This window comes from Exophiala mesophila (genome assembly GCF_000836275.1).
Source record: "Exophiala mesophila strain CBS 40295 unplaced genomic scaffold supercont1.1, whole genome shotgun sequence".
Classification (NCBI taxonomy): Eukaryota; Fungi; Ascomycota; class Eurotiomycetes; order Chaetothyriales; family Herpotrichiellaceae; genus Exophiala; species Exophiala mesophila.
The window spans coordinates 4,658,102-4,680,510 of record NW_015622504.1 but is presented as its reverse complement, the minus strand read 5'-3'; the positions used below and the strand labels follow the sequence as shown (position 1 = coordinate 4,680,510).

General features: G+C 48.8%; 9 protein-coding genes across 9 annotated transcripts; 6 read left to right on the top strand and 3 right to left on the bottom strand.

Annotated features, from left to right (window-relative positions):
* The first annotated feature begins 225 nt into the window (after positions 1–225).
* PV10_01489 (uncharacterized protein) lies at positions 226–3,013 on the top strand. Its single transcript, XM_016365706.1, has 7 exons — positions 226–654; positions 723–1,105; positions 1,153–1,337; positions 1,380–1,674; positions 1,727–2,258; positions 2,313–2,604; positions 2,666–3,013. The coding sequence occupies exons 1-7, from the start codon at positions 592–594 to the stop codon at positions 2,908–2,910; spliced, it is 1,995 nt and encodes a 664-aa protein (XP_016229355.1). The 5' UTR covers positions 226–591; the 3' UTR covers positions 2,911–3,013.
* Positions 3,014–5,162: 2,149 nt separating this feature from the next.
* Positions 5,163–5,741, bottom strand: PV10_01488 (uncharacterized protein; the record flags this gene model as incomplete). The annotated part of the gene is made up of 1 exon (XM_016365705.1): positions 5,163–5,741. The coding sequence occupies one exon, from the start codon at positions 5,739–5,741 to the stop codon at positions 5,163–5,165; it is 579 nt and encodes a 192-aa protein (XP_016229354.1).
* Positions 5,742–6,809: 1,068 nt separating this feature from the next.
* Positions 6,810–8,369, top strand: PV10_01487 (uncharacterized protein; the record flags this gene model as incomplete). The annotated part of the gene is made up of 2 exons (XM_016365704.1): positions 6,810–7,025; positions 7,089–8,369. The coding sequence occupies 2 exons, from the start codon at positions 6,810–6,812 to the stop codon at positions 8,367–8,369; spliced, it is 1,497 nt and encodes a 498-aa protein (XP_016229353.1).
* An 889-nt stretch (positions 8,370–9,258) lies between these two features.
* Positions 9,259–11,345, top strand: PV10_01486 (uncharacterized protein). Its single transcript, XM_016365703.1, has 2 exons — positions 9,259–9,978; positions 10,043–11,345. Exons 1-2 carry the CDS (start codon positions 9,319–9,321, stop codon positions 11,102–11,104), a joined length of 1,722 nt encoding a protein of 573 aa, XP_016229352.1. The 5' UTR covers positions 9,259–9,318; the 3' UTR covers positions 11,105–11,345.
* PV10_01485 (uncharacterized protein) lies at positions 10,029–12,181 on the bottom strand. The gene is made up of 2 exons (XM_016365702.1): positions 11,566–12,181; positions 10,029–11,498 (listed from the first exon to the last, which is right to left on the bottom strand). The coding sequence occupies exons 1-2, from the start codon at positions 12,154–12,156 to the stop codon at positions 11,346–11,348; spliced, it is 744 nt and encodes a 247-aa protein (XP_016229351.1). The 5' UTR covers positions 12,157–12,181; the 3' UTR covers positions 10,029–11,345.
* Positions 12,182–12,410: 229 nt separating this feature from the next.
* Positions 12,411–14,465, top strand: PV10_01484 (uncharacterized protein). The gene is made up of 3 exons (XM_016365701.1): positions 12,411–12,592; positions 12,677–13,901; positions 13,993–14,465. Exons 1-3 carry the CDS (start codon positions 12,583–12,585, stop codon positions 14,021–14,023), a joined length of 1,266 nt encoding a protein of 421 aa, XP_016229350.1. The 5' UTR covers positions 12,411–12,582; the 3' UTR covers positions 14,024–14,465.
* Positions 14,466–14,739: 274 nt separating this feature from the next.
* PV10_01483 (versiconal hemiacetal acetate reductase) lies at positions 14,740–16,256 on the bottom strand. The gene is made up of 2 exons (XM_016365700.1): positions 15,890–16,256; positions 14,740–15,834 (listed from the first exon to the last, which is right to left on the bottom strand). Exons 1-2 carry the CDS (start codon positions 15,940–15,942, stop codon positions 14,865–14,867), a joined length of 1,023 nt encoding a protein of 340 aa, XP_016229349.1. The 5' UTR covers positions 15,943–16,256; the 3' UTR covers positions 14,740–14,864.
* A 1,327-nt stretch (positions 16,257–17,583) lies between these two features.
* On the top strand, positions 17,584–19,837 carry PV10_01482 (uncharacterized protein; the record flags this gene model as incomplete). The annotated part of the gene is made up of 2 exons (XM_016365699.1): positions 17,584–17,785; positions 17,844–19,837. 2 exons carry the CDS (start codon positions 17,584–17,586, stop codon positions 19,835–19,837), a joined length of 2,196 nt encoding a protein of 731 aa, XP_016229348.1.
* A 437-nt stretch (positions 19,838–20,274) lies between these two features.
* PV10_01481 (uncharacterized protein) lies at positions 20,275–22,023 on the top strand. The gene is made up of 5 exons (XM_016365698.1): positions 20,275–20,611; positions 20,664–20,849; positions 20,905–21,383; positions 21,440–21,495; positions 21,553–22,023. The coding sequence occupies exons 1-5, from the start codon at positions 20,572–20,574 to the stop codon at positions 21,821–21,823; spliced, it is 1,032 nt and encodes a 343-aa protein (XP_016229347.1). The 5' UTR covers positions 20,275–20,571; the 3' UTR covers positions 21,824–22,023.
* Positions 22,024–22,409: the final 386 nt, after the last annotated feature.

Sequence of the window (22,409 nt, the reverse complement as noted above, 5' to 3'; positions counted from 1 at the left end):
ACAAGTCGAGACCCACGGCATTAGGAATCACAACCCGGGCATGTTCAAACGATCTGGCCCATCACCATGCCTCAATAACCCGATTGACGGAGAATGACGTAGTTTCCCGACCAAAGCCGGCTGCGACGCTCAACACGTGATTGACTATTGAATTGAATTTCAGGTCACGCAGTCAAATCAATCTCTACGTCTCTCCCAGGTTCTTGAAATTTTCGACCCTTGTACAGTCCTCAGCATAATTGTATGAGTCATACAGCTAGGTCTACGCCCATCTTTGGTGAGCGACACTAAGTCCCAAGTCGAAGCACCAACATTTGCAAAAGCGGGTACCCTGGTCACGTGCCGATATTGACAATTCATCTGACATCGAACGCCACTCGAATCTTTTGTTAGACGAAATCTTGTTCTATTTGCTTCGCTATCAGCATTTTATATAGTTCTCTAACAGGCGCTAGTATCGTCCTATCCACCAACCCTGAAGCCAAACTCACATGGTCCCACGAAGTGACCAAAAGCCATGCGCTCTGAATGTGCATAATACATGCAACTCTGGCCCTGGAAGCAATACCGCGTCTCCACTAGTCCTGAAGGATGGCATCTTCACTGACGCCTGGGAGACCATCCACTGCTTGTCAACAATGTAAACACCACAAGGTGGGTACGCTGTTCTTTAGATAATTGCATCCATAAGCATCTCGCTAATCAGTCCAACCATCGCGCAGGCTCGGTGTTCAGGTGATCTTCCTAAGTGTAAACGATGTGCTCGAACAGACACAGAGTGTATCTATGCTCCAGGTGCACACAATCAGCGTCGAAAGCTGTCTGATCGAGCCTGGCTTGCTCATAACGTCTCCCCATTCCGCAATGGCTCACGAGACTCTCCAGTCAGGCGCCTACCAACACCGCAGATGAATCCCTTGACTATTCTTCAAAGCCCCGATTATCTAGGCATTCCTGAGTCAATTGCCTCCGAGCTCATTGACACATTCTTCTCCCATCACTACAACGCCCGACTGCTTCTCCACAAGGCTAAGTTTGAAGAGGATAGGTCGAGGCGGACGCTTCGGCCTCATGTTCTCTTGACTATTTGTGCTATGGGAGCCGTGTGAGTCTCCTCATAGCATACTATACTGCTTTGCTGACAGGTCGGAGATTCTATCACAATGGAAAGTCAGAAAATCCCTTCAAAGAATTTGCTCGCGTTTGGGCAGAGCGCGCTGGAAAATTAGCTCTTAACGAAGTTGAGATACCTCATGAGGACAATATCGTCACATTTTCCACTCTGAGTCTTTTCTGGTATACTCAGGGGTCGTGGAGAAGATCATACATCCACAAAGGTTAGAATTGTCCTTTCGATAGGTTTCGTGCTGACGTGTCAGGAAATGCAATGCAAACCGCCCATGTCTTAAATCTTGTCAATAGAGTAGGAACAACAAGGGACTCACTCGACGTCGAATTGTCACGCCGACGCTTCTGGGCTTGTTATCTAATCAACTGCCACAGTACTGACAGCATGTTTGCTATCAGCCCCTCAAAAAGTCTAGCTGCTCTTCCCTTGCCGTGGGCCGAGGAAGAGTTTGAACGTGGCTCCAGCAACATGCGCCCATGTGCTTTTGGTTCTGGCAAGACGAATGGAGGAATTTATAGTGAGATGATTAGAGCCATGACGCATTGGTCGGTATCCTCTCGATCACATCTCGGTTGTCTGGCTGACACAAATCACTAGGTCTTCGGTAAACACCTTGATCAAATCATTTGACGGAGATTCTCAAGCCCGAATTACAGCAATTCATCGTCTTGACGCTGAGATTAGGCAGTGGTGGGATCGCGTCCCCCAAAACTTGCGCCTCCATCCTTCCAACCTATCATCATTTCTTCGCGTGGATCTCACAAAACTCATTCTCATACACGTGGTATACTACCAATGTCTTTGTGCCTTGCACTCTTCAATTGTACCCCTGTTCTCCTGGGGTCCTGATGAGCCAAACCACGCTGTAGCCCAACAGCTATCGGCGCAACTAGCGTATGAGAATGCCTGTGCAATTTCTCAGTTTCTCCAGATGGTACTGGACTTCTCGCAGGAAGTGGCAGACTTCCCAAGTTTCGTTGGCTATGCAGCTTACTGCAGCTATGCTATCCAAGTACCGTTCCGATGGTGTCTGAACCCTGGGGTGAGAGAAAATACTCTCAGGAACACTCAAGCCAATCTCGAGGTCATTCAAGGCATGGCCAAGTACTGGGAGTTCATTGTCTTACTGGTATGGATATCTATTGACTGGTTAGAAAGAAATAGTTGCTGACTTGCTTTATAGGGTCACTACGCAAAGTATCTCACCGAAACTCATGCCCAAAATCCCCTTGGGCTAGACGACGAGCCTAAAAACTTAAGCGCCGGTAAACTCAACGGGTTTCGTATTACAGCTGCTCGCGCAAGATCCTCCATCTTGAGCATGAATGGCATTCTTTGGAAGGACGATGGCTATTCAGTTCAAGGGGATGAAGTCATGGATCTCGGGCTTGATGGCAGACAAAACATAGGTAGCCCTTCGACCTCGCCAGCTGTGGACTGGGGTTCTCGAGAAACACCTGCGACCGCGGGAAAAGGTGACACTCCACCTATTCACTCGAAATTCTACTTAGGAGTACTACTGACACTGAATGATAGATACAGGTCCTGCCAACCAGGATACAGGCTCTACTGTTGTCTATGAAGATCCCCCAGCAATGACCACCACTGTCCCAGACTTTTACGATCAGCAGCCTGTCTTTTTCCAGCCAATTCTGGATGCATCCAATATCTTCGAGCCTATGCCCCAGAATCTGGGAATGATTGACTGGAGTGAGATGGATGCGTTGCCCTCCTGGGAGGTGCTGTCCTCACGAGGACAGTCGTATGAATTACCACTTTAATAGATTGTAGCTTAGAGCAGGGCGCTGGGAACCTCGGACCGAGATGGGAGACATATGATAATGCAATTGCATGAGCCATGAAGAATCTCAACGTGCCTGTGATTCTAGGTTTCCTTCATAGGATGATCTGTTCAGATCGCCTGATCTATGTGTAACAAAGTCCTTGTAATACAGTCCCCGAATCGACACCATAGTCCTAAGAGTCATTTCTGCCAACTTAATTAAGCTTTGATCAAAGCATCATGAATTGGAGAGGTATCGGTAATTATGTAATTTCCTCAGCACAGTCCATCCATCTCCAACTGCTGCTAGGATCAACAATGATGGTCATGCACCCCAGAGGGGCGGAGGGGTCACCTGCAGGCCAAGATGTAGCTGTCGAATGTGTAAGTGGTTCTTCGGAATTTAATCAATGCCACCAAGAAGAAGTTGTCGCATTACTAGAAACCGGCATAACCTCAAAGAGAAATTCAGCTCTGGATATATGCCTCGGGCGGCCTTACTTTGAATCACAACTGGGAAACATCAATCTTCAAACTTTCTCCCAATATCTTCAACACAGCTGTGACTCTTCCATCAAAAATGGCAAACAGCTACTTCATCAAAGGCGGAACCGTCGTTTCAGTGGACGACAACATCGGCGTCCAATCAGATTGTGACATTATCGTTGAGAACGGAATCATCACGCAGGTGGGAAAAGGACTGAAAGCACCAGCCAACCTACCAGTCATTGATGCCTCAGAATCTATTGTATCGCCAGGATTTGTCGATACCCATCGACATGCCTGGCAAACGCAACTCAAGAATGTCACCTCAGACATGCTCCTCCCAGACTATTTCCTATACATTCGAAGTGTGTACGGATCATGCTACACCGCTGAAGACGTCTATATCGGAGAACTCATGGGAGCATTGGAGTCAATCGACGCAGGTATCACCTTTATGATTGACCATTCTCACATCATGAACTCTCCCGCACATGCCGATGCCGCTGTCAAGGCTCTCAAGGATTCTCATATGCGCGCCACCTTCTGCTACGGTCTCTTTGTCAACCATAACTGGGAAGGTGTTGCCCCAGGGACGGTTACTGCTGCTACTTCCCCAGACTGGAGATATGCGGATGCAAAGCGGGTTCGTGAAGAACATTTCTCAGCTGAGAATGGACCCCATGATCTGCTGAGATTCGGATTTGCTCCGGCAGAGATCGAGCGATACTCGCCTTCCCAGTCGATCAAAGAGCTGGAATACGGGCGTTCGATTGGTGCTGCTCTCGTGACAGGCCACATTTCCCTAGGAAAGCTCGATCGTGGAATCAACTTTGTTCGAAAGCTCAAAGCAAAAAATCTACTTGGGCCGGATCTGCTTTTCAGCCATTGCGGGTCGCTTCAGGACGACGAGATGGAATTGGTCAAGGAAGCTGGCGTTTCCATCTCAGTTACTCCTGAAACCGAATTGCAGATGGCCATGGGACCCAATCTGTCTTTCCGAGCGGAGGCCAAAGGCTGCAAGCACAGCTTAGGAGTTGACGTGGCATGCAACAACCCCATCGACATGTTCCAACAAATGCGACTCTTATTACAATCGCAACGAGGTATCGACAACGAAGCATCAGACGGCCCCCCTGCCACTATCACGCGAAAATGTGAAGAGGTCCTCAAGTTTGCCACCATGGGAGGTGCCGTTTCAGTGGGTCTCAAGGATGTTATTGGAAGCATTACCCCCGGCAAGCGAGCTGATTTGATCATTACCAAAACCACCTCTCCTCGCTTGACTCCTGTTCATGATCCAGTGGCGGCTTTGGTCCTGTATGCAAATGCATCCGATGTGGACACGGTGCTGATTGACGGACGAGTTGTCAAGAAAGATAAGCAATTCGTGGGCTTTGAGTGGTCGAAATTGAGACAGCAAGTTCTTGAATCAAGCAAGAATATCATGGAGCGGTCCAAGAAGGCTCCCATGGAAGCTATCAAACATCATAATCTCACTGAGAGGTCGTACTGGATGAACAAAGAGTAATGATGATTTTGGATAGATAGAAAATGAAATCTTGATTATGTTTGATTTGTTTACCTCGAGTGAAGCGAATGTCAAACAACAGTAGTTTAAGGATAACTTCAACATTGTAAGAGTATCTGACTTCCATGCTGTAGGCGTTCACATGCCAAATACCCATCCTCTCTATCCAACTCAAGGTTGTTGCATGCGAGAGATAGATCGATTTGTACATCATCTATGTTGAATCTATTCACACCTCAAAGATTATTACTGGCTGTCATCTCATGTTGTTCGGGAGCCAACTTCTCTCCCAAAGCCTCACCACCCAACTGAATCGGATGACTATCAAGAAGCACAAACATCATCCTCGCCCACTGCGTAGCGCTAGGATTCCTCCAAGCGTGCATAGTTCCACGTTGAACAGCGACATCGCCTTGTTTCAGGGTGACGACCTCCCCAGAATCGAGAATCATCTCCATCTCTCCCACCAAAACAACACCATAATCCAAACTCTTTGTCCGATGCATCATGGGATTATTGCCAGGCGCAAAATCACACATTCGACAAACACTGCCGCCTCGGTTCACTAACCCAGATCCTTGCTGTTCGACCTGTTCGTGTGTTTTGATGTCGATGTCGTTGTTGAGTTGCGCTGGGAACTCGGATGTTGTGTATAGTAGGCTGAGTCCGACTTCGTTGTTGCGCATGCCTTGCCATTTTCCGTGCTCGGACGAGTGGACAATTGCTTTACCGTCTTCGCGGTGAGTGGTGATGAATCTGGTGACGGGTCGGAGGTTGGAGACTGGGTCAGAAGGGAAGCCGTTGATGGAACCCATGGTTGTTGGTATGATGGTAATGGAAAGAGTGTGTCTAAGGGAGGTTCAGTCTATGTTGATGACCTTGATGTCGGTACAGGTCAATGGAAGAACGGATGATGGTGTGTAAGTGTTGGATTACTCTAATCGTGGTTCGACTACCTGATGTTACCAAGGTCTAATGGTCCAAGAGAGTATAAAAGTAAGGCATCCTCGGCTAATGCATAATTGTTTCCCGCCCCAAGTCCTTGCCACCAGCAACAGGGCCTGGCCTTTGCCTTTTGGGTTCCCAGCCGTAGCATCCAGCATTTGGAGGGTCGATTTGACTGTATTGCATGTTACACTTTGTTATTGCCTCCGGACTCGGCAAGATGAGATCAATTCGAGTAGCATTCTATTGAGCCCTCTCTCTTGGCTATTGAAGAGATATGTCGTCGAATCATCTCATACAGAAGCCTAAGTTGAACGAACATAAAACACATTCAGGTGATGCTACCACAGACCCACCCATTCTCCGATAGGATGTCACAAGAGGCGGCATTGAGAGACCCGCTCATTTTCCGGGCGTCGTGATGTAGTACCCACCAATTTTCCAATGGTTTCCCGGCGCCTTGACTTTTATGGTACTGACACACACCACCTTGACACGTTTTTCTCTCCACGGCAACATTGATCTGGAGGTTGTCTCCCCATTTTTGAAAATTTCTGGGGTCATGCATTGAAGCCTAGACTGTGCAAACAGCCTCCAGAACAGACCCTTACTCCCCGGGAAAGTCGGTATATCTGTGGGGAATTCTATCAATTCTATTCAAGCGACTGGGAAATCCCCAGAGGCAAAATCTGGGTTAGCGATTTGTTATGCCTTGATGGATCCAATTTGTCAGACGACACTTTCTCGACAGACTAGTTCTTGACCCTTTTTCTCCTTACCGTGGAAGCTGGGGATTCAAATCGTGGCGAGAGCGGAAGCTCAAGGCGCAAATATATAATACGACATCGTGGCCTTGGTTGAGCAGGGGTTCTCATTCACTTCTTAATCACTTTAACTGGTTTTGTGTTGCGACACGAAAACAAATCTCATCAGTCAACATGACAATGGATCCCACTGCCGTTGCGGCGGAGAAGGAGGCCGAGCTCTTCGAGGAAGAGAAGACTAATGTCAATCTGCAAGATGAGCGCGGTCCTGAGACCTCACCACTGGACAAGAAAATCCTGCTGAAGCTCGATTTGTTTGTCATTCCCATAATCACCATGGTTTATCTACTTGCATTCCTTGATCGCGCCAATCTTGGAAACGCTCGTGTGGTACGTACATGACATGACATGAGTTGCGCGAAGCCTTAGAAATTGGACTAATCATAGTTTTAGGCTGGACTTCAAGTCGACCTTGGACTCACAGATCATCAATATCAGACAGCAATCACGGTTACCTATGTCCCGTACATTGTGAGCGAGATTCCATCCAATTTGATCATCAAGAAGATCGGTCCTCGCATCTACATCCCCTTTCTCTGCTTTTCCTGGGGCATTATTTCGACTCTACAGTGCCTTGTACAAAACTATGCCGGTTTGGTTGTCTGCCGCTTCTTCCTGGGTCTGATGGAGGGTGGATTGTTCCCTGGAATCATCCTGTATCTCAGCAGCTTCTACCGACGACAAGAACTCTCACTCCGCATTGCCTTGTTCTGGTCAGCAGCATCTCTCAGTGGAGCCTTCTCTGGGCTATTAGCTGCGGCCATTGCGCAGATGGATGGCGTTGGAGGCATGGCAGGTTGGCGATGGATCCTCTGTCTCGAAGGTATCTTTACCGTGGTCTGGGCTGTCATTACCTACCTCTGTCTCCCCAACGATCCTGAAGGCGTGAAATTCTTCAAACCGGATGAACGAGATCGATGTATCGAGCGACTCAAGCTCGACGCTGAGATTTCTGAAGGGGAAAAAGTCAAAATCGGTCGAGTCTTGTCGGTGTTCAAGGACCCTCATCTTTTCCTGGTCTGGTTGTGTTCCTTCTGTTCAGGCTGTGCGATTTTTGGATTGGCATACTTCTCTCCTTCAATCATCCGGTCGATGGGCTATTCCACTACTCAAACTCAACTGATGAGTGTACCTCCATATGCATGGGGATTGGTGCTCACGATCTTCACATCATACTACTCCGACAAGTACATGATGCGAGGAATTCCCATGTTGATCACATATTTCATCGCGTTGATTGGATCCATCATGTTCCTTGTTGGTCGCAGCGTGGGAGTGCGATATGCCGGGGTCTTCTTTCTACTTGGAGGAGTGTATGCCAACGCGCCAGCACTCATCGCCTGGGTCCCCAACAACTGTGCTGCACACACTCGACGTGCCACAAGTGTAGCGATGACTTGTATTGCTGTCAACTGCGGTGGTATCATCAGCACTTGGATCTTCCCTCAGTCAGATGCGCCTTACTATCCGTTCGCAGCCAAATTCTTGTTGGCCTTGAACGTCATTGCTATTGTTTTGACAGCAGTAGCCATGTTTGTTTGCCACCGAGCCAACAAGAAGAAGCAGGACCCAGAATACAGACAAAAGTTGTTGGGAGATATGGGAGACCTGAGTTTTGCACAACAGATTGAGAAGTTGGGTGATCACCATCCAGATTTCAAGTATGTCTTGTGAAAGACTGGTTGAGGAAGACGTGGAGTGGGGATTATAGCTCTCAGTTGGCATTTTAATATCAATAGGGACTATTTCAATACTGCCTACCTACATATGTTCACCTGTGATATTCCATGAGTGTTTATTGACGTATGACTTGGGGTGGTGAATGAGCAGATGAGAACTACACGTGACTGGACTGAGTCTGTGGCAGTATTATTTATCGTAGTGCTTATTGGGTCAGACGCAGAGAATCCAAGCCTACAGTAGCTACCTTAGCTAATGCCCAGGCATGATGCCTAGAAACTTTTGAACCCATTCCTACCGTCGCCCGAATCTTGACCCCATTAGGGTGTGATCCCCAAGTGAAGAAGCAATGCTAAGCGCCCCAGTCTCTGAGCTTATAACTATTTAGGAAGCCTGGCAGGTATCTTTGGACGCCACTTGGGGGGCATTTAACCCCCGAAACTCGGTTCTAGAGGGGGCAGGAGAGGGTTCAGCATGTCAAACCAAACCGACTTCTGTGTCTGTCAATCGGATGTCAAAGATGCAAACCTGCAGCCATGCGAATTGATCCATCTGTGTTTGTATCAAGTCTCATATCCCTGATTAATCCCTGGCCCTACCGAACACGAAAGAATCCAGCCTAGAACAGAGCAAACCCCCAGGAATCGAAACAGCGGTAAGTTCAAGCTCTGCGTGTCAAAACCCTGTCACTTGTAACGAAGGAGGATCTCTCGGAAACCGTAGTACTGGCACACCGCCACCTTACTAGCTTTCGAGTCTATCTCCTCAATTGTCGGCGAAGCTCTTCGGGAGAAACCGCAATGGCTGTATATCATTCTTGAGCCCGACCTTCTCTCTATCTCACTCTTTTTCTTCCCTTCACACGCGCAATTCAACTTGACCCATTTTTACAACTACATTACTTTGCCTGGCACCGCTCTGCATATTAGAGCTGCAGCCCACCATGAATTGTCCCTCTCGTCCAGACAACACAGAGGACCATCCTGACTGGAACCAGAACCCTCAAGATCTGAACTCGGACTTGACCACACGAGCAGATCTCAATGGGATAGTCAATCTCCGCGAACAAAGACACCTGGATTCAAGTTTGGACAACGACCAACAAGAACAAATCCAGGTGGTGCAGACTCTCCCCAGTGACTCGCCTGTTAAAACGTCTGGAAAGACCCTCTCTGTCAAGGTTGATCCTGTGGTACACGAGTCTGCTGCACATGTCGGATCCTCGTCCACGGACTTTCAACGCCCACGCCCACGCCCAGCTTCGTTTCTCGCTTTCTCGGCCTGGGTTGTCAAGAAAAGTGTCAACACTTTGCAAAAATACGCCCGCTTCGTTGGCCCTGGTTTCCTCATTGCTGTCGCCTACATCGATCCTGGAAACTATGCCACCGATGTTGAGGCCGGTGCTGCTACTCAATACCGTCATTTGTTCATCATCTTGATGTCTAACATCATTGCTATCTTTCTCCAGTCCCTCTGTATCAAACTCGGCAGTGTCACTGGTCTGGATCTCGCTGAGAATTGTCGCAAGCATTTGCCCAAATGGCTTAACCTAATCCTTTATGTCTTTGCTGAGGCAGCCATTATTGCTACTGACATTGCTGAGGTGAGATGAAGTCTTGTGGCGTTGGATTTTCCCTTTGTTTTTTGTTCGTTCTGACAACCTACAGGTTATTGGCTCTGCTATTGCTCTAAACTTGCTTTTCAACATCCCCCTCGTGGCCGGATGTGCCATTACTCTGGTAGATGTGCTCGTGCTCCTCATTTTCTACCGTCCTGATGGCTCCATGGGCCGACTACGACTATTCGAGTACTTTGTAATGAGTTTGGTCCTTGGTGTCATGATCTGCTTCTGCATTCAACTTTCCTACTTGGAAAACACCACTGCTGGTCAGGTCTTCAAAGGTTATCTTCCATCCGCGGCCATCGTCGAGGGCAATGGTATATACCTCTCGTGCGGTATCATCGGCGCCACGGTCATGCCTCATTCCATCTTCCTGGGATCTGGAGTCGTCCAACCACGGCTCAAGGAGTTCGACCGCCAAAATGGCCATATCATGCTCGACGAAGAGGATGACGAGGACGTCAAGTACGTTCCTTCCATCTATGCCATCAAATCGTGTCTCAAGTATTCCATCGTCGAACTCGCCACTTCTCTCTTCACATTTGCCCTCTTTATCAACTCGGCCATTCTCATCGTCTCAGGTTCTGCCCTCTACCCAAAGACCGAAGCCACCGAAGCCGACCTTTTCGGCATATACAACTTGTTGAACGAGAATCTGTCCAAGGCCGCAGGAACTCTCTTTGCCATTGCGTTGCTGCTCTCTGGAACCTCAGCCGGTATCGTCTGTACCATGGCAGGCCAGATGGTGTCCGAAGGTATGCTTCATTGGACGATCAAGCCATGGTTGCGCAGACTCATCACCCGTTCAATCAGCATTGTTCCCAGTATTGTCATTGCTGGTGCCATTGGTCGTGATGGTCTCAACAAAGCTCTGACCGCTAGTCAAGTCTGTCTCAGTGTCATTTTGCCCTTTGTCTCGGCACCCTTGATCTGGTTTACCTGTCGCAGTCACATCATGACCGTCCACACTTTGGAGGGCGAACAACGTGGCCAGGAATTCAACATGCGCAACAACTGGTTGACTGCCGCTCTCGCTGCCCTCATCTGGCTTGTCTTGGTCGTCATGAACATTGCCCTACTAGTTCTGGTTGGGCTTGGCAAAGCCTAAACTCCTCGACGAGTAGAAGGGAGAGAAGGATGCCGACCAAGACAATGTGCAATATCGCTGGGATATTCAAGGAGACGGATCGCCGTAGAGTTGGCCATACAAGGTGACGCGAGGAAGAGAGACGAGAGGAAGGGAGGTGAATAGGTAAGGTGTCGTAGCTCCACATAGCTCCACTGCCGCATCAAAGATTAGAGTAGAGTAGAGAAGTAGTCGATACAAAGCAATACACCGCGCTCATTTGTCAAGCTTTTGCAACTGGAGAAGACTCAATCTCTTCACTGTCCGATTTCTTCAGCTTGCTTTTTGCTTCATCGCTTAATTTCTCTGCCTCATATCGTGTCGACTCAGGCAGCTGACCCAAATTCTTCATCTTGTCGAAAAACCAAACTCGAAACTAGAAGCATCGAATGTCAGTCAGTCATTCATTCACTCATAAACCAATACTCGGGAAACAAACATACTCCATCAAACGGCGTTCCCTCTCCATGTGCCGGTTCCAGAAAGAACACAAAGTATAAAATCGTCATCGTAATCATCGTCTGCTGCAGGATCTTAATACTTTTATTCCAAGTGGGCCGCGCCCATTTCAGCGCCGCACGTCTCCGATACGTCTTCTCAAAATGAAATTGTCGTTTTGGATCCAACTCTCGAAAGTCAGGCGGCCACTGCTTGCGCGCCCGGTACGGGTTATTATTTACGTGGAAAGGTGCGGGCTTGAAATTCGATTTCGGTACATGTCCAAAGAGCGTTTTGACCCACACCCAGAACGTGAGCTTAGAGCCGGGAATGTCCATCGGCATACCGCGCGACGCTCGTGGGTGAGCCCAAGTAGGCCGAGGGGCTCCGAGGGTATGGGAGTGTGAGGATGAGTTGTTGGTTCCTTTGCGGTTAGAGGGGAATTGGCGGGTGAAGTTGGAGGGCGAGTATGGAGAGGAGGATGAGGAGCTTGAAGCGTGGCGGTAGATGGGGAGGTTAGGGCGATGGGTTGTAAGCCCGGATCGGCAGTGTCGCTGGAATGCCATTGCTCTGGTAGCTTGTGTCGTTGTCGACATGGTGGGCAAGCCAGCGAGCAATTGGCGGGCTCATGAGTGTAGAGGTCCTTGTGGTCCGATGCGAATTATTTCCTGAATATCAAATGTCATACTGAGACTAATGCTCCGCTGTTGAGAACAGTCACGTGAAAGATAGGGCGGATTGTAATATCCAATACGCATGACATCATCATCCACGTGATTCCTCCAAATGCCTCGGTCTTTTCCATCTAAACGCAGCGTCCGTGTCATTCGCGCACATGCATTCAGAAACACCGACACCGACACTGTATCCATGGTAATCCATCCCATGGTCTCTTGGGACACTAAAATCTCAGCCATGTTCGAGTAATCATAAATCCTTTCCACTCTGCTCTTCTTCTTCTCTTCTATATTCCACATCTTTGACTCATCCAATCTGACCTGTACCGTTCTCATCCCCTCACAATGGCACAAGGTAATTTCCACCACAACCGTTGATCCCAAACAGATCCAGTCCTCCTCTTCTCGTTTCTGACAGCCAGCTAACATGATCTTCCAGCACCAAACAAAGCACAAGAACGACTATCCCAAGTCTCTTCCCAATTGACCGGCGGCAACCCTGCTCAAGCCCTTCTCCAGAAATCTCCCGATGATGTCGTTGTCACATGCGCACTCCGCACTCCTTTCACCAAAGGTGGCAAAGGTCTCCTGAAAGACACCGCTGCCGCAGACCTCCTTGCCCTGACCTTGAAGAACCTCATTGAACGCTCCAAGATCGATCCAGCGCTTGTTGAAGATATTGCCACTGGATGTGTATTGGCTCCAGGTGGCGGTGCCACTGAATACCGGGCCGCCGCCTTAGTGGCAGGGTTCCCTGAGTCCACCGCCGTCAAGGCCCTCAACCGTCAATGCTCCTCGGGTCTGCAAGCCGTTGTTGACATTGCCAACGCCATCAAGGCTGGCATGATTGAAATTGGTATTGGATCTGGTGTCGAGTCCATGTCCAGCCAATATGGACCAGGCGCAGTCACTGAGTTCAGTGATCTGCTGGAAAATCACATGGAGGCCGCCAACTGCAAGGTGCCCATGGGTGTCTTGTCTGAGCAAATGGCCAAAGACCGAAAAGTCACCCGTATTGATCAGGACACTTTTGCTGCAAGCTCATACCAAAAGGCTCTCAAGGCGCAGCAGGCTGGACTTTTTGATGAAGAAATTGCCCCTATCACAGTCAAATACACCGACCCCAAGACCGATGAGGAGAAGACCGTGACAGTGTCCAAAGACGATGGTGTCCGACCAGGAATCACAGTTGAGTCTCTGGGCAAGATCCGCGCCGCCTTTGCCAAAGATGGAACCATCCACGCCGGCAATGCATCGCAGGTCAGCGACGGAGCAGCGGCAGTTTTGCTCATGAAGCGATCGACAGCCGAACGACTAGGCCAGCCCATCCTGGGCAAATACGTCGCGTCGTCAATTGTCGGTGTACCGCCCCTATTGATGGGCATTGGTCCATGGAAGGCCATCCCCGTTGCCCTTCAAAAGGCCGGCCTGACCCCTGACAAGGTCGACATCTATGAAATCAACGAGGCCTTTGCCAGTCAGGCCGTCTGGTGTGTCAAGGAACTCGGCATTCCCTTTGAAAAGGTCAATCCCAAAGGCGGTGCTATTGCCTTTGGCCACCCCCTGGGTTGCACTGGTGCCCGTCAAGTCAGTACCCTGTTCACTGAGTTGAAGCGGACGGGTAAGAAGATTGGTGTCACTAGTATGTGTATTGGAACTGGAATGTGAGTTGCCTGCTATTTTGTCCCCGCCGTTCTCCCACCACGACATCGCCTTTTTCCTTCGAGTCTATACTGACCTGTCTTCTTCGTATAGGGGCATGGCTGCCGTTTGGGTCGCTGAGTAATTGACTGGCTATGTTTTGGGTATCTTATTCTTCATCTGTGTCATCTAAGAAATGCCATATTACGCTTGGCCTGCCTTTGAGGGCATTGGTGGTGTGAATCCATGTAGAAGAAATATCCCGGTTTGAAAAGTCAGATATTGGTATCATGCCCAACTCTGGTTCGATGGCTAGATCCATCACCATCATGTTATTAGAATCTTTCTGTGATTCAGCCATGGGGGTTACTGTGGACAAGTAGGAGCAAAGTATATCATGGCTCAGATGTAGGTCGTCGATTCTTGATTCTTGGGATCGCCAAGTACAAGTACAAGGATCTCTGAGATCATTCACAAATCACGTCAAATCTAAGCAATGGTCATGGGCAATTGCGAACCAAAAGGCCTTGCATTATTATTACCTAACTACCAATAATCACCTAGTTTACGAGGTTGGAAGTCATGCCTTCCGTTGTCCACCTGGCAGTTCCTTTTCCTTTGATATGGAGTTTTCCATTTTCACTTGCAGTGTTCACAGCATAGGAGACCGGCATGAATGTGCCAAAACCAGTGCTTGCTGTTTGCGATGTGACCATTGCAACCAGAGTCGACGATCCAGTACTTGTTCTGGAGGTAATTTGATTCATAAGACAAGCACAATGATTAGAGTCATAGGTGCTTGATGGTGAGAACGGAGATGACGAGAATATTAAAGATGATTTGAAAACATTCACACCAAGGGACACAGTTTGCAATCGCTCTGGAACATCCATGCCATAACTAGACTACCTAACCATTATTGTGTTTGATTAGATGTATTCTTGTCCTACTTTTGTGCTATTCAACCTAGAAGCTTCAGCTCAAGCTCAATATCCTTGTCGCTTCTTGGGCATATATGGCTCTTCCAAGTACTTGATATCTTCCTCACTCAACTTGACCTTGATGGCCTCGACTGCCTCATCAATTCTCTCCTTTGAACCCAAGCCAACAATTGGAGTAACATCTTTCTTGGACAATGCCCAGGCAATGGCCACTTGAGCCATACTCTTACCAATTTTCTTAGACACTTCCTCGACGCGGTTGATGATCTCCTCATCTACCTTGTCGTTGCGTGATCTGACCAGAAAATTCAGAAAAGCATCGGTCTTCTCACGAGTGGTGTCTCGACTGTTGTATGGACGGGTCAAGGCACCTCGTGCGACGGGGGACCATGGAACTAGGCCGACTCCAGTGTGGTTGCAGTAGGGTATCATCTCATTCTCCTCCTCGCGGTAGATCAGGTTATAGTAGTTCTGCATGGAGATAAATTTATGCCAGCCGTGACGATCAGCGATATTCTGCAGTTCTTGAAACTCCCATGCGGCCATGCTCGAAGCACCAATGTAGCGTACTTTACCAGACTCGACGACGTCGTTGAGGGCACGCATGATTTCCTCTCTTGGGGTGTCGCGATCCAAACGGTGGATTTGTAGGACATCAATATAGGTACCCAGTCTGGCAATACTCTTATCTACGGCGTCGAGGATATGCTTCCGACTCAGACCGATCTGGTTCACCATCTCGCCATCGTTGATGGAGACGGCGGAGATTGGTGCACCTGGAGTATCAGGAGTGACTCCAAAGTAGCATTTGCTGAGGATGACCAGATTCTCTCTAGGGATATTGAACTTCTTGATTGCCTTGGCAATGATCTTTTCGGATTGACCATGCGAGTAGACGTCGGCGGTATCCCACGTGCGGATGCCAACCTTGTAGGCATGTTCAAGCAGTGGCAACGAATCCTCTTCATTAAGGACCCATTTTTGCCATTCTGGTGTGCCATAGCTCATGGTTCCCCTGGGACGATTAGTACTCGTGGAAGCTGTCACGTGCTGCTGACTATGGTACGTACAGGATAACCTTGGAGACCTTCAGGCCAGACTTTCCGAGGTTGACGTACTCCATTTTTGGTGAACCAGGATTCTGAAGGGTATCGTGGGTAGAGGAGAGTTGAAGGAAGATGATATCGTAAGTGGCATTAATTGAGACGAGCGGATTTTATATAGTGGTGGAGATCGAAGAGTATTTTCGATGGCCAAAGAACATACCAAGACGAATTAGGACGTTGTCTCCACCTAGCTCAATGTCGAAATATCACAATGATTATTGAGAACTGGATGAAGTTGTGGGTGGTATGTTGTTGAGACACGGAGTCTGTAATCGGCTTCTGTTATCTCCACGCCTGCCTCCCCGCATCATACTGGGAAGGCAAGAACGACTCACTATCGCCGAAGCACAATCCACAATGACTCATTCTACCTCGGCTTTAAGCTAAAGACCTTCCCGCTGGCAGGAGATTCCAGTGAGAGTTAAGTCACTCAGTCACGTTGTACTTTGCATGATCCCTAAGCAAGGACAGTCTCAGGTATACAGTATACGCACACGTGTAAACTACAGGCCTGATGGGTCCTCCCGGCCGCTTAAGTTGCCCCTTCTAGTTGTGCGATTGCCAACCCTTGATGCGCTTTTCTCGTGCGTCTACTGGCCAAAGTTCAACGTCCCTTTCTTTGACACCGTTTCGAAATTCTGTACTTGTATACTTCTCTATGGTCCAACCTTTGGATAAGAGGTATATGAAGATGTGTTTTTATTCTTTTTTAGCTGTACGTCCTGCTGGGCAATGTGACAGAACGTGATGATATTGCCACACTTGAATTCGTCCTTATTCGTGGTCAAAGGGCTTCAGTGTGTTTGGAGACCCTATCATTCTTTCTGCTTCTATCATGCCAGAATTTCACTTTAGCGACCTCAGCTCAACCCCTATCCAGACGAGATCAACCCTCACGTCGGCGTCAAAGGTTGATTCATCTCGATATCAAATCAAGGTTGGTCGACAATGGTCTTTATTGTGTCGAGTTGTTATTGTTCTCATGAAAAGAGGTTGTGTCATTCATTGTTGGACAAAAAAGGGTCAAGGAAGAAAAATGAAAAAGTTTGTGGCCTTACAAGCCAATAACACAATGATCTACGAGAGAGTTCAGGCACTAGCCACCAAATCCGCCGCTAATGCTGCTGCTGCTTTTGTCCTTTCCACTTGTCATTCTGCGTCTGACTATAGGTACTTTCACGATCGTTGGTGACCCATGAATGGCGACCGGCAGAGCTTCCCCAGCCATGAGCACCCCAGATAGCGTGAATGACCCGAGAGGTCCTCATTCACGTCCACGTTCTCGTCCACGTCCACGTTCACGCCTTGCTTGCTCTCGTCCTCGTCAACAACACGCAGTCTACGCTCAGAAGCGTGTTGAACCAGGCAGAATCTCCCTGCCAAGCCTTTACTCGCACCTCCCCTTTCCCCAAACCACTCTTTCCCCAGATCTGTTTGTTGTCAACTCTTCATCCAGTCTCTGCGAGATCTCTCAAACCAACCTGACTTCTCGTTCTTCAACTTTGTCTCCTTCATCTTGCACTCATCAAGACTCTTGCTTCTCAACGTTCGAGCCCCCCTTTCCATCTCCTACCCACATCCCTCATTCGCCCTCGAGCTTAGTCTCCTCTCGCTCATTCCTAGATCCCCCTCTGGTCGTTCATCCTTCCTGCGAAACCATGAGACATACCAGGAAACAGGACGTTGACGCAGCCGCGCCACTGCCCCCAGGTTACGTCTGGGCAGCAGATTTTCAAGAAGAACGAAGATCACCTCCCACCCACCTTACAATCATCTTTCGCAAGACCCTGGTCTTTGGTATGCCGAAACCTGATGACTGGGATGCCATGGATCATGCAACTCAGATGAAGTCTAAACGAGGTTTGTTCCCCTCTCCTTCCTCCCTTTACCCTTTATCACTCACTAACCTTCTGTCTAGATTACTTGTGCCATCGATGGGGCGAGGACAGCTTCACATTCGAAGAAGACCCGGTGTCTAAACGCAAATTCCACGGCCGTATACGAGTCGAACAAAACAATTATTACGCCACCTTTGAAGATCCTACTTTTGAGACCCCCAACTTCGATGAGCAGTATCGCATCACCACCAGGCTCCTGGAAAACAACACCAAGATTACCGACGATGTCTCCTTCTACGACTTCAAAAAAGCCCTTGAAAAGGCAGAATCTGCAACAGCAGTTGAAGTGCACGCTCCTGAGAACTTTCTTCAACAAGAAGACCCGGCTGTCCTCCTTGCTGCGCTCCTGCCTCCGGCCAGTGTCCGACAAAGCATCCCAGAGAAGCAAAAGCAAACTGCGCCAGCCACGCTACCTGTCAAATCGAATCAAGTCTTCCATCCACTTGCTGCTAGTCTCTCCAGTAAAACAGCTGGCGACAGATCTGGCAAACGTGAAACAAAGGCCGTCGCCCCAGTTTTGGATACGCCTGCTCAACTACACAATGTTCCTACCAACATTCCCAGATCACAAGCAGCGATAATGGAGAGAATTGGCGTCACGGCGTCCACTTGCAGATTAACTTCTAACGACAAAGCTGCACAGAATCCTCTTGAACCAATTTCCAACAAGAGAAAACGCACAATGACAGAAATGTACACCCATGTCAATGCATCTGTCCCCACACCACTTCCTGAAACCCTTGAACAACTTCCAGAACCACCAGTCAAAAAGCCAAGAACCAAAGCATATACAGCACCAGCAACTCATCCACCTGCCCCTCCTCCGAGGCCTGCACCAAACAACCTGACAGTCGCACCGAAGCATGTTGTTCCACCGAACAGACAGACGCCAACCTCCTCAACAGCGACTGTCCAACTGCCACCAGGAGGCCGCTTGAACACGAACATGCATGACGTTCACAGTGCGTCGGCAGCTCCAGCCTACGGACCTATGGGCTACGCACCCCCGATGCACCGGCCCTCACCTAGTTTGGAACCGAGGGCCCTAGGCTCCCCATTCCAACATGCTGGGCCGATGGCGGGCCCTGATTCAACACCAACTGCTGCTGTCTATTCACGAGCCAACCAGCCTCCAAGTGACTTTGCTATGAATACTGATGGGGTCTTTCAGACACATCATCGACCGATGCCTGTCCTTGCAACCGATCCCCAAGGCAATTTTCCGGCATACGCCTATAGCTCATATGCCTTTCCCACGAATGCTTACGGCGGCTTCTCACAAAGGTATCGACAGCCCACGTCTGCTATGGTAGCGAATCCTCAGGGTATCTTTCCGGTGTGCCCAGGATTCACACCTGCCACCACAGTCAGTGCCTACAGCCAGTCTCCACTCTACCACCACAACTCGCCTGCACCTATTGCAACTTCCCAGGGCTGGACCGAGCCAGATTCAACCCCACGCCTTCAAAATCCCTCCATTGCCCAGCATCGATCAATGGGCAGGGAGATGATGCAGGCCCCCATCAACCAAAACCTCACAAGTGCGCTACGTCCGAATGGTCAACCTAAACCAAGACCGCATGCAATGAATGGCCAAGGTCCAATCGATCATCAGGACAACAATGACAAGCTCCAGAATGACCGCAGAAAATTCTTGCAGGGCCTGTCCCAAAGGCTCTTCGATTTGAGCAAATCGAAAAACATTACCTTTGAAAGCATCATTGAGTATGTGTTTAGTCTTCTCCGGCCCTGCATCGGAGAAAATCGATACAAAATCGACGTCAGTTCAGGCGACCATTGGAACTGCTTTTGTACCGCATACACTCAGTTCTGCCTGCAGCTACTCTCCAAAGACCCTCAACTGGTAGCCAGACGCGAAGAGGTTCGACAGACCGGTTCGAAAACATCGGAGTTGGAGCTCAAACAAGCCCTTCACAAGGCTGGACTTGCTAAGTGGGTCCAGGCAGTTGAGGCCACAATCAGAAAGCTCACTGCCATGCCATCGCGAGTGTGACTTTGGAACCTGTTGGTTGGATACATTTTCATTTTGCAGAGATGACTGGCAAGGAGTGTTACAGGCAGTGCTTTAAGGTGATCAGTGGTGATGATGTTGCTGGTGGAGAGACTGAATAGGTGGGAACCTACCATAGAATATCACCTCAAAGAGATATCTATGGTATTGACGAACCAAAAGAGTATAGCATTGGATTATTATTGAGATCAAAGGGCGAGATATCGCCGACTTCAGCCGTACCAAATGTTTGTGCAGTCAAAGTCGTACAATTGGAGTCTTGAAGTCTCGAAGTCTTGGAGACGTCGGGTGGCGGGACCATCGATTAGTCAAAGTCATGAATAAACCTTGAGATAACAGAAACTCCTCCACTTTTTAGCCGGGGGTGGAACCATGCATCTCTGTCCCACTCCCACCTTTGGGCCATTTCGAACAACTGTCATGCAGAGAGTTAGACGTGGTTGTTCGACTCTCTGTGTGGTGTGTGCTCAAAAGTCATACCGACCTGTGCCCAATTCTTATCGTTTCAAGGTCACCTGATGTTCATCTCAACACCGTCATTGTCTGTACGAACGTACAACCTCTTGTGAATAAACCGAGATACAAGACTTCTGTACGTTTGTTAAGAAAGGACAAACACTTACAAGTTTTGGCTCTTAAACCGGCCGCGTGGACAAAGAAGCACATCTTTCACGACTTTACCGCCATCAACTCCCACTAAAGAACCCATCGACAATATGACTATCGCACAGGCTCCCCCCATCTTGGACTTCTCTGGTAAGATAGTTGTTGATCTAGTCTTGGCATGTAACCGCTAATAGGCATCAAGTATTCTATGGCGACGATGAGGTTGCCAAAGCCAAGTTGGTTGAGGAGGTCAGAAAGTGCTGTTTGCACAACGGATTCTTCCAGATCACAGGTCATCGTGTTCCAGCCGAATTGCAACAAGACCTCCTCAAATGTGTAAAAGAGTTCTTTGCTCTTCCACAAGAAGAAAAGGAAAAGGTTCTCAAAGGTGTGCAATCCTGGTCCGTGGGCGGCGGCAACAACACAAACCTGACTCTCGACAGATAAAAACACCTGGAACAGAGGCTACGAAAAGATCGGATCCCAGATTCTCGAGGCTGGCACCTCCCCAGATCTAAAGGAAGGCTACTATATTGGTGAAGAAATCAGCAAAGATCATCCTTATTTTGTACAGAAGAAGTTGAACAGCGGACCCAACTTCTGGCCTGAGGGACTTCCCAATGTCGAAAACTTTCGAGAAACATCGATGCGATATTACAGAGAAATGCATGCTTTGGCAAGGGATGTGCTGGTTGTCCTCGCTCAGACCCTAGACCTCGACCCTGAATACTTCAAAGGCTTCACCACCGACGCTGTGGCTACACTGAGGCTGCTGCACTATCCACCACAGTCACCGGATTCCGATGAAAAGATCTCCAGAGGTATTGGCGCACACACTGATTTCGGATCTGTGACGCTGTTGATGCAAGACGAGGTTGATGGTCTTCAAGTTTACGAAAAAACCACGAACGAGTGGCTCGATGTAAGTCATTGCCCAAGTAATCCATCGTCCCTGAGAAGCAACTGACCTAGGTCTAGGTTGAACCAATTAAAGGTGCCTACGTGGTTAACTTGGGCAACATGTTCATGAGATGGTAAGAAAAAATACGTCTATGACCCAGTAGCTATAGTTCACCGCTAATCATCCTTAGGTCCAACGACAAGTACATCTCCAATCTTCACCGAGTCATCAACAAGTCTGGAAAAGAGCGATACTCGATCCCATTCTTCTACAGCGGTAACCCCGACTACGTGATTGAATGCCTTCCTAACTGCCGGAAAGAAGGCGAACCAGCCAAATATCCTCCCATCACGGTTGAAGGTGCAGTTGGAGGGAGTTACAAGCAGAGCTACGGTGCTGCAACCGCGTTCAAGTCATCACTTGCCACGGCGGCGCCAGGTCCTTCTGCGGTCACGGCATAAACTTGTTGCTTGTCCTATATTCTGCTGTATGCGCAGCGGTGTCCTTCTGGCCCATTCCTATCGCTACAAGGAGAACCAGTGGTAGTTTTTATTAGCGTCATGTATCAGTGGTTTATGAAGCTTCATTCTTTTTTGATATTGCGACAAGAACTGCATCTACATCAAAACTTCCATAGGTTCGCTTAAAGTGACAATTCCCGTGACCCATGCGCTTCTCTCCCCACGTTCTCATAACGCTACACGTTGGCACAGTGTACTATGATAACTAGTGTCTCACAATGTTCTGGAAAGGCACAATACCAGTCTAGAACACTGTGGCACCACTATATGCCTCGGTCTCAATCGACGAGGCCTAGATGTTATTGACCAGGAGTCTCCGCCCACCTTTGTCAAGCGCCTCCGAACCTCGACCGGTCAAGGGGGAGATCAGTAAACTTTGATGATCACCCCCCCATCTTTGGTTCGCCCTCGGGAAAAGTAACCCCGTGCTGCGACCGTCCAAAATCAAGCATCCAGAACAAGCATCACCTTACCCGTGCCCATCCCCGCCTCTTTGGCTTCATCCAACCACCGCCCGTCATCCCTG

What these genes read in the sequence shown, in the direction of transcription:
- PV10_01489 (XM_016365706.1), top strand. Translation starts at nt 592, where the DNA reads ATGGCATCTTCACTGACGCCTGGGAGACCATCCACTGCTTGTCAACAA. An exon ending in AACAATGTAAACACCACAAG is followed by an intron (nt 655 to 722) that starts GTGGGTACGCTG and finishes ACCATCGCGCAG; the next exon opens with GCTCGGTGTTCAGGTGATCT. An exon ending in ATTAGAGCCATGACGCATTG is followed by an intron (nt 1,675 to 1,726) that starts GTCGGTATCCTC and finishes ACAAATCACTAG; the next exon opens with GTCTTCGGTAAACACCTTGA.
- PV10_01486 (XM_016365703.1), top strand. Translation starts at nt 9,319, where the DNA reads ATGAATTGTCCCTCTCGTCCAGACAACACAGAGGACCATCCTGACTGG. An exon ending in TTGCTACTGACATTGCTGAG is followed by an intron (nt 9,979 to 10,042) that starts GTGAGATGAAGT and finishes GACAACCTACAG; the next exon opens with GTTATTGGCTCTGCTATTGC.
- PV10_01485 (XM_016365702.1), bottom strand. Translation starts at nt 12,156, where the DNA reads ATGTCGACAACGACACAAGCTACCAGAGCAATGGCATTCCAGCGACAC. An exon ending in AGGGAACGCCGTTTGATGGA is followed by an intron (nt 11,499 to 11,565) that starts GTATGTTTGTTT and finishes CGATGCTTCTAG; the next exon opens with TTTCGAGTTTGGTTTTTCGA.
- PV10_01484 (XM_016365701.1), top strand. An exon ending in ATGTGTATTGGAACTGGAAT is followed by an intron (nt 13,902 to 13,992) that starts GTGAGTTGCCTG and finishes TTCTTCGTATAG; the next exon opens with GGGCATGGCTGCCGTTTGGG.
- PV10_01483 (XM_016365700.1), bottom strand. Translation starts at nt 15,942, where the DNA reads ATGGAGTACGTCAACCTCGGAAAGTCTGGCCTGAAGGTCTCCAAGGTT. An exon ending in AAGGTCTCCAAGGTTATCCT is followed by an intron (nt 15,835 to 15,889) that starts GTACGTACCATA and finishes TAATCGTCCCAG; the next exon opens with GGGAACCATGAGCTATGGCA.
- PV10_01481 (XM_016365698.1), top strand. Translation starts at nt 20,572, where the DNA reads ATGACTATCGCACAGGCTCCCCCCATCTTGGACTTCTCTG. An exon ending in CCCCATCTTGGACTTCTCTG is followed by an intron (nt 20,612 to 20,663) that starts GTAAGATAGTTG and finishes ATAGGCATCAAG; the next exon opens with TATTCTATGGCGACGATGAG. An exon ending in CCACGAACGAGTGGCTCGAT is followed by an intron (nt 21,384 to 21,439) that starts GTAAGTCATTGC and finishes ACCTAGGTCTAG; the next exon opens with GTTGAACCAATTAAAGGTGC.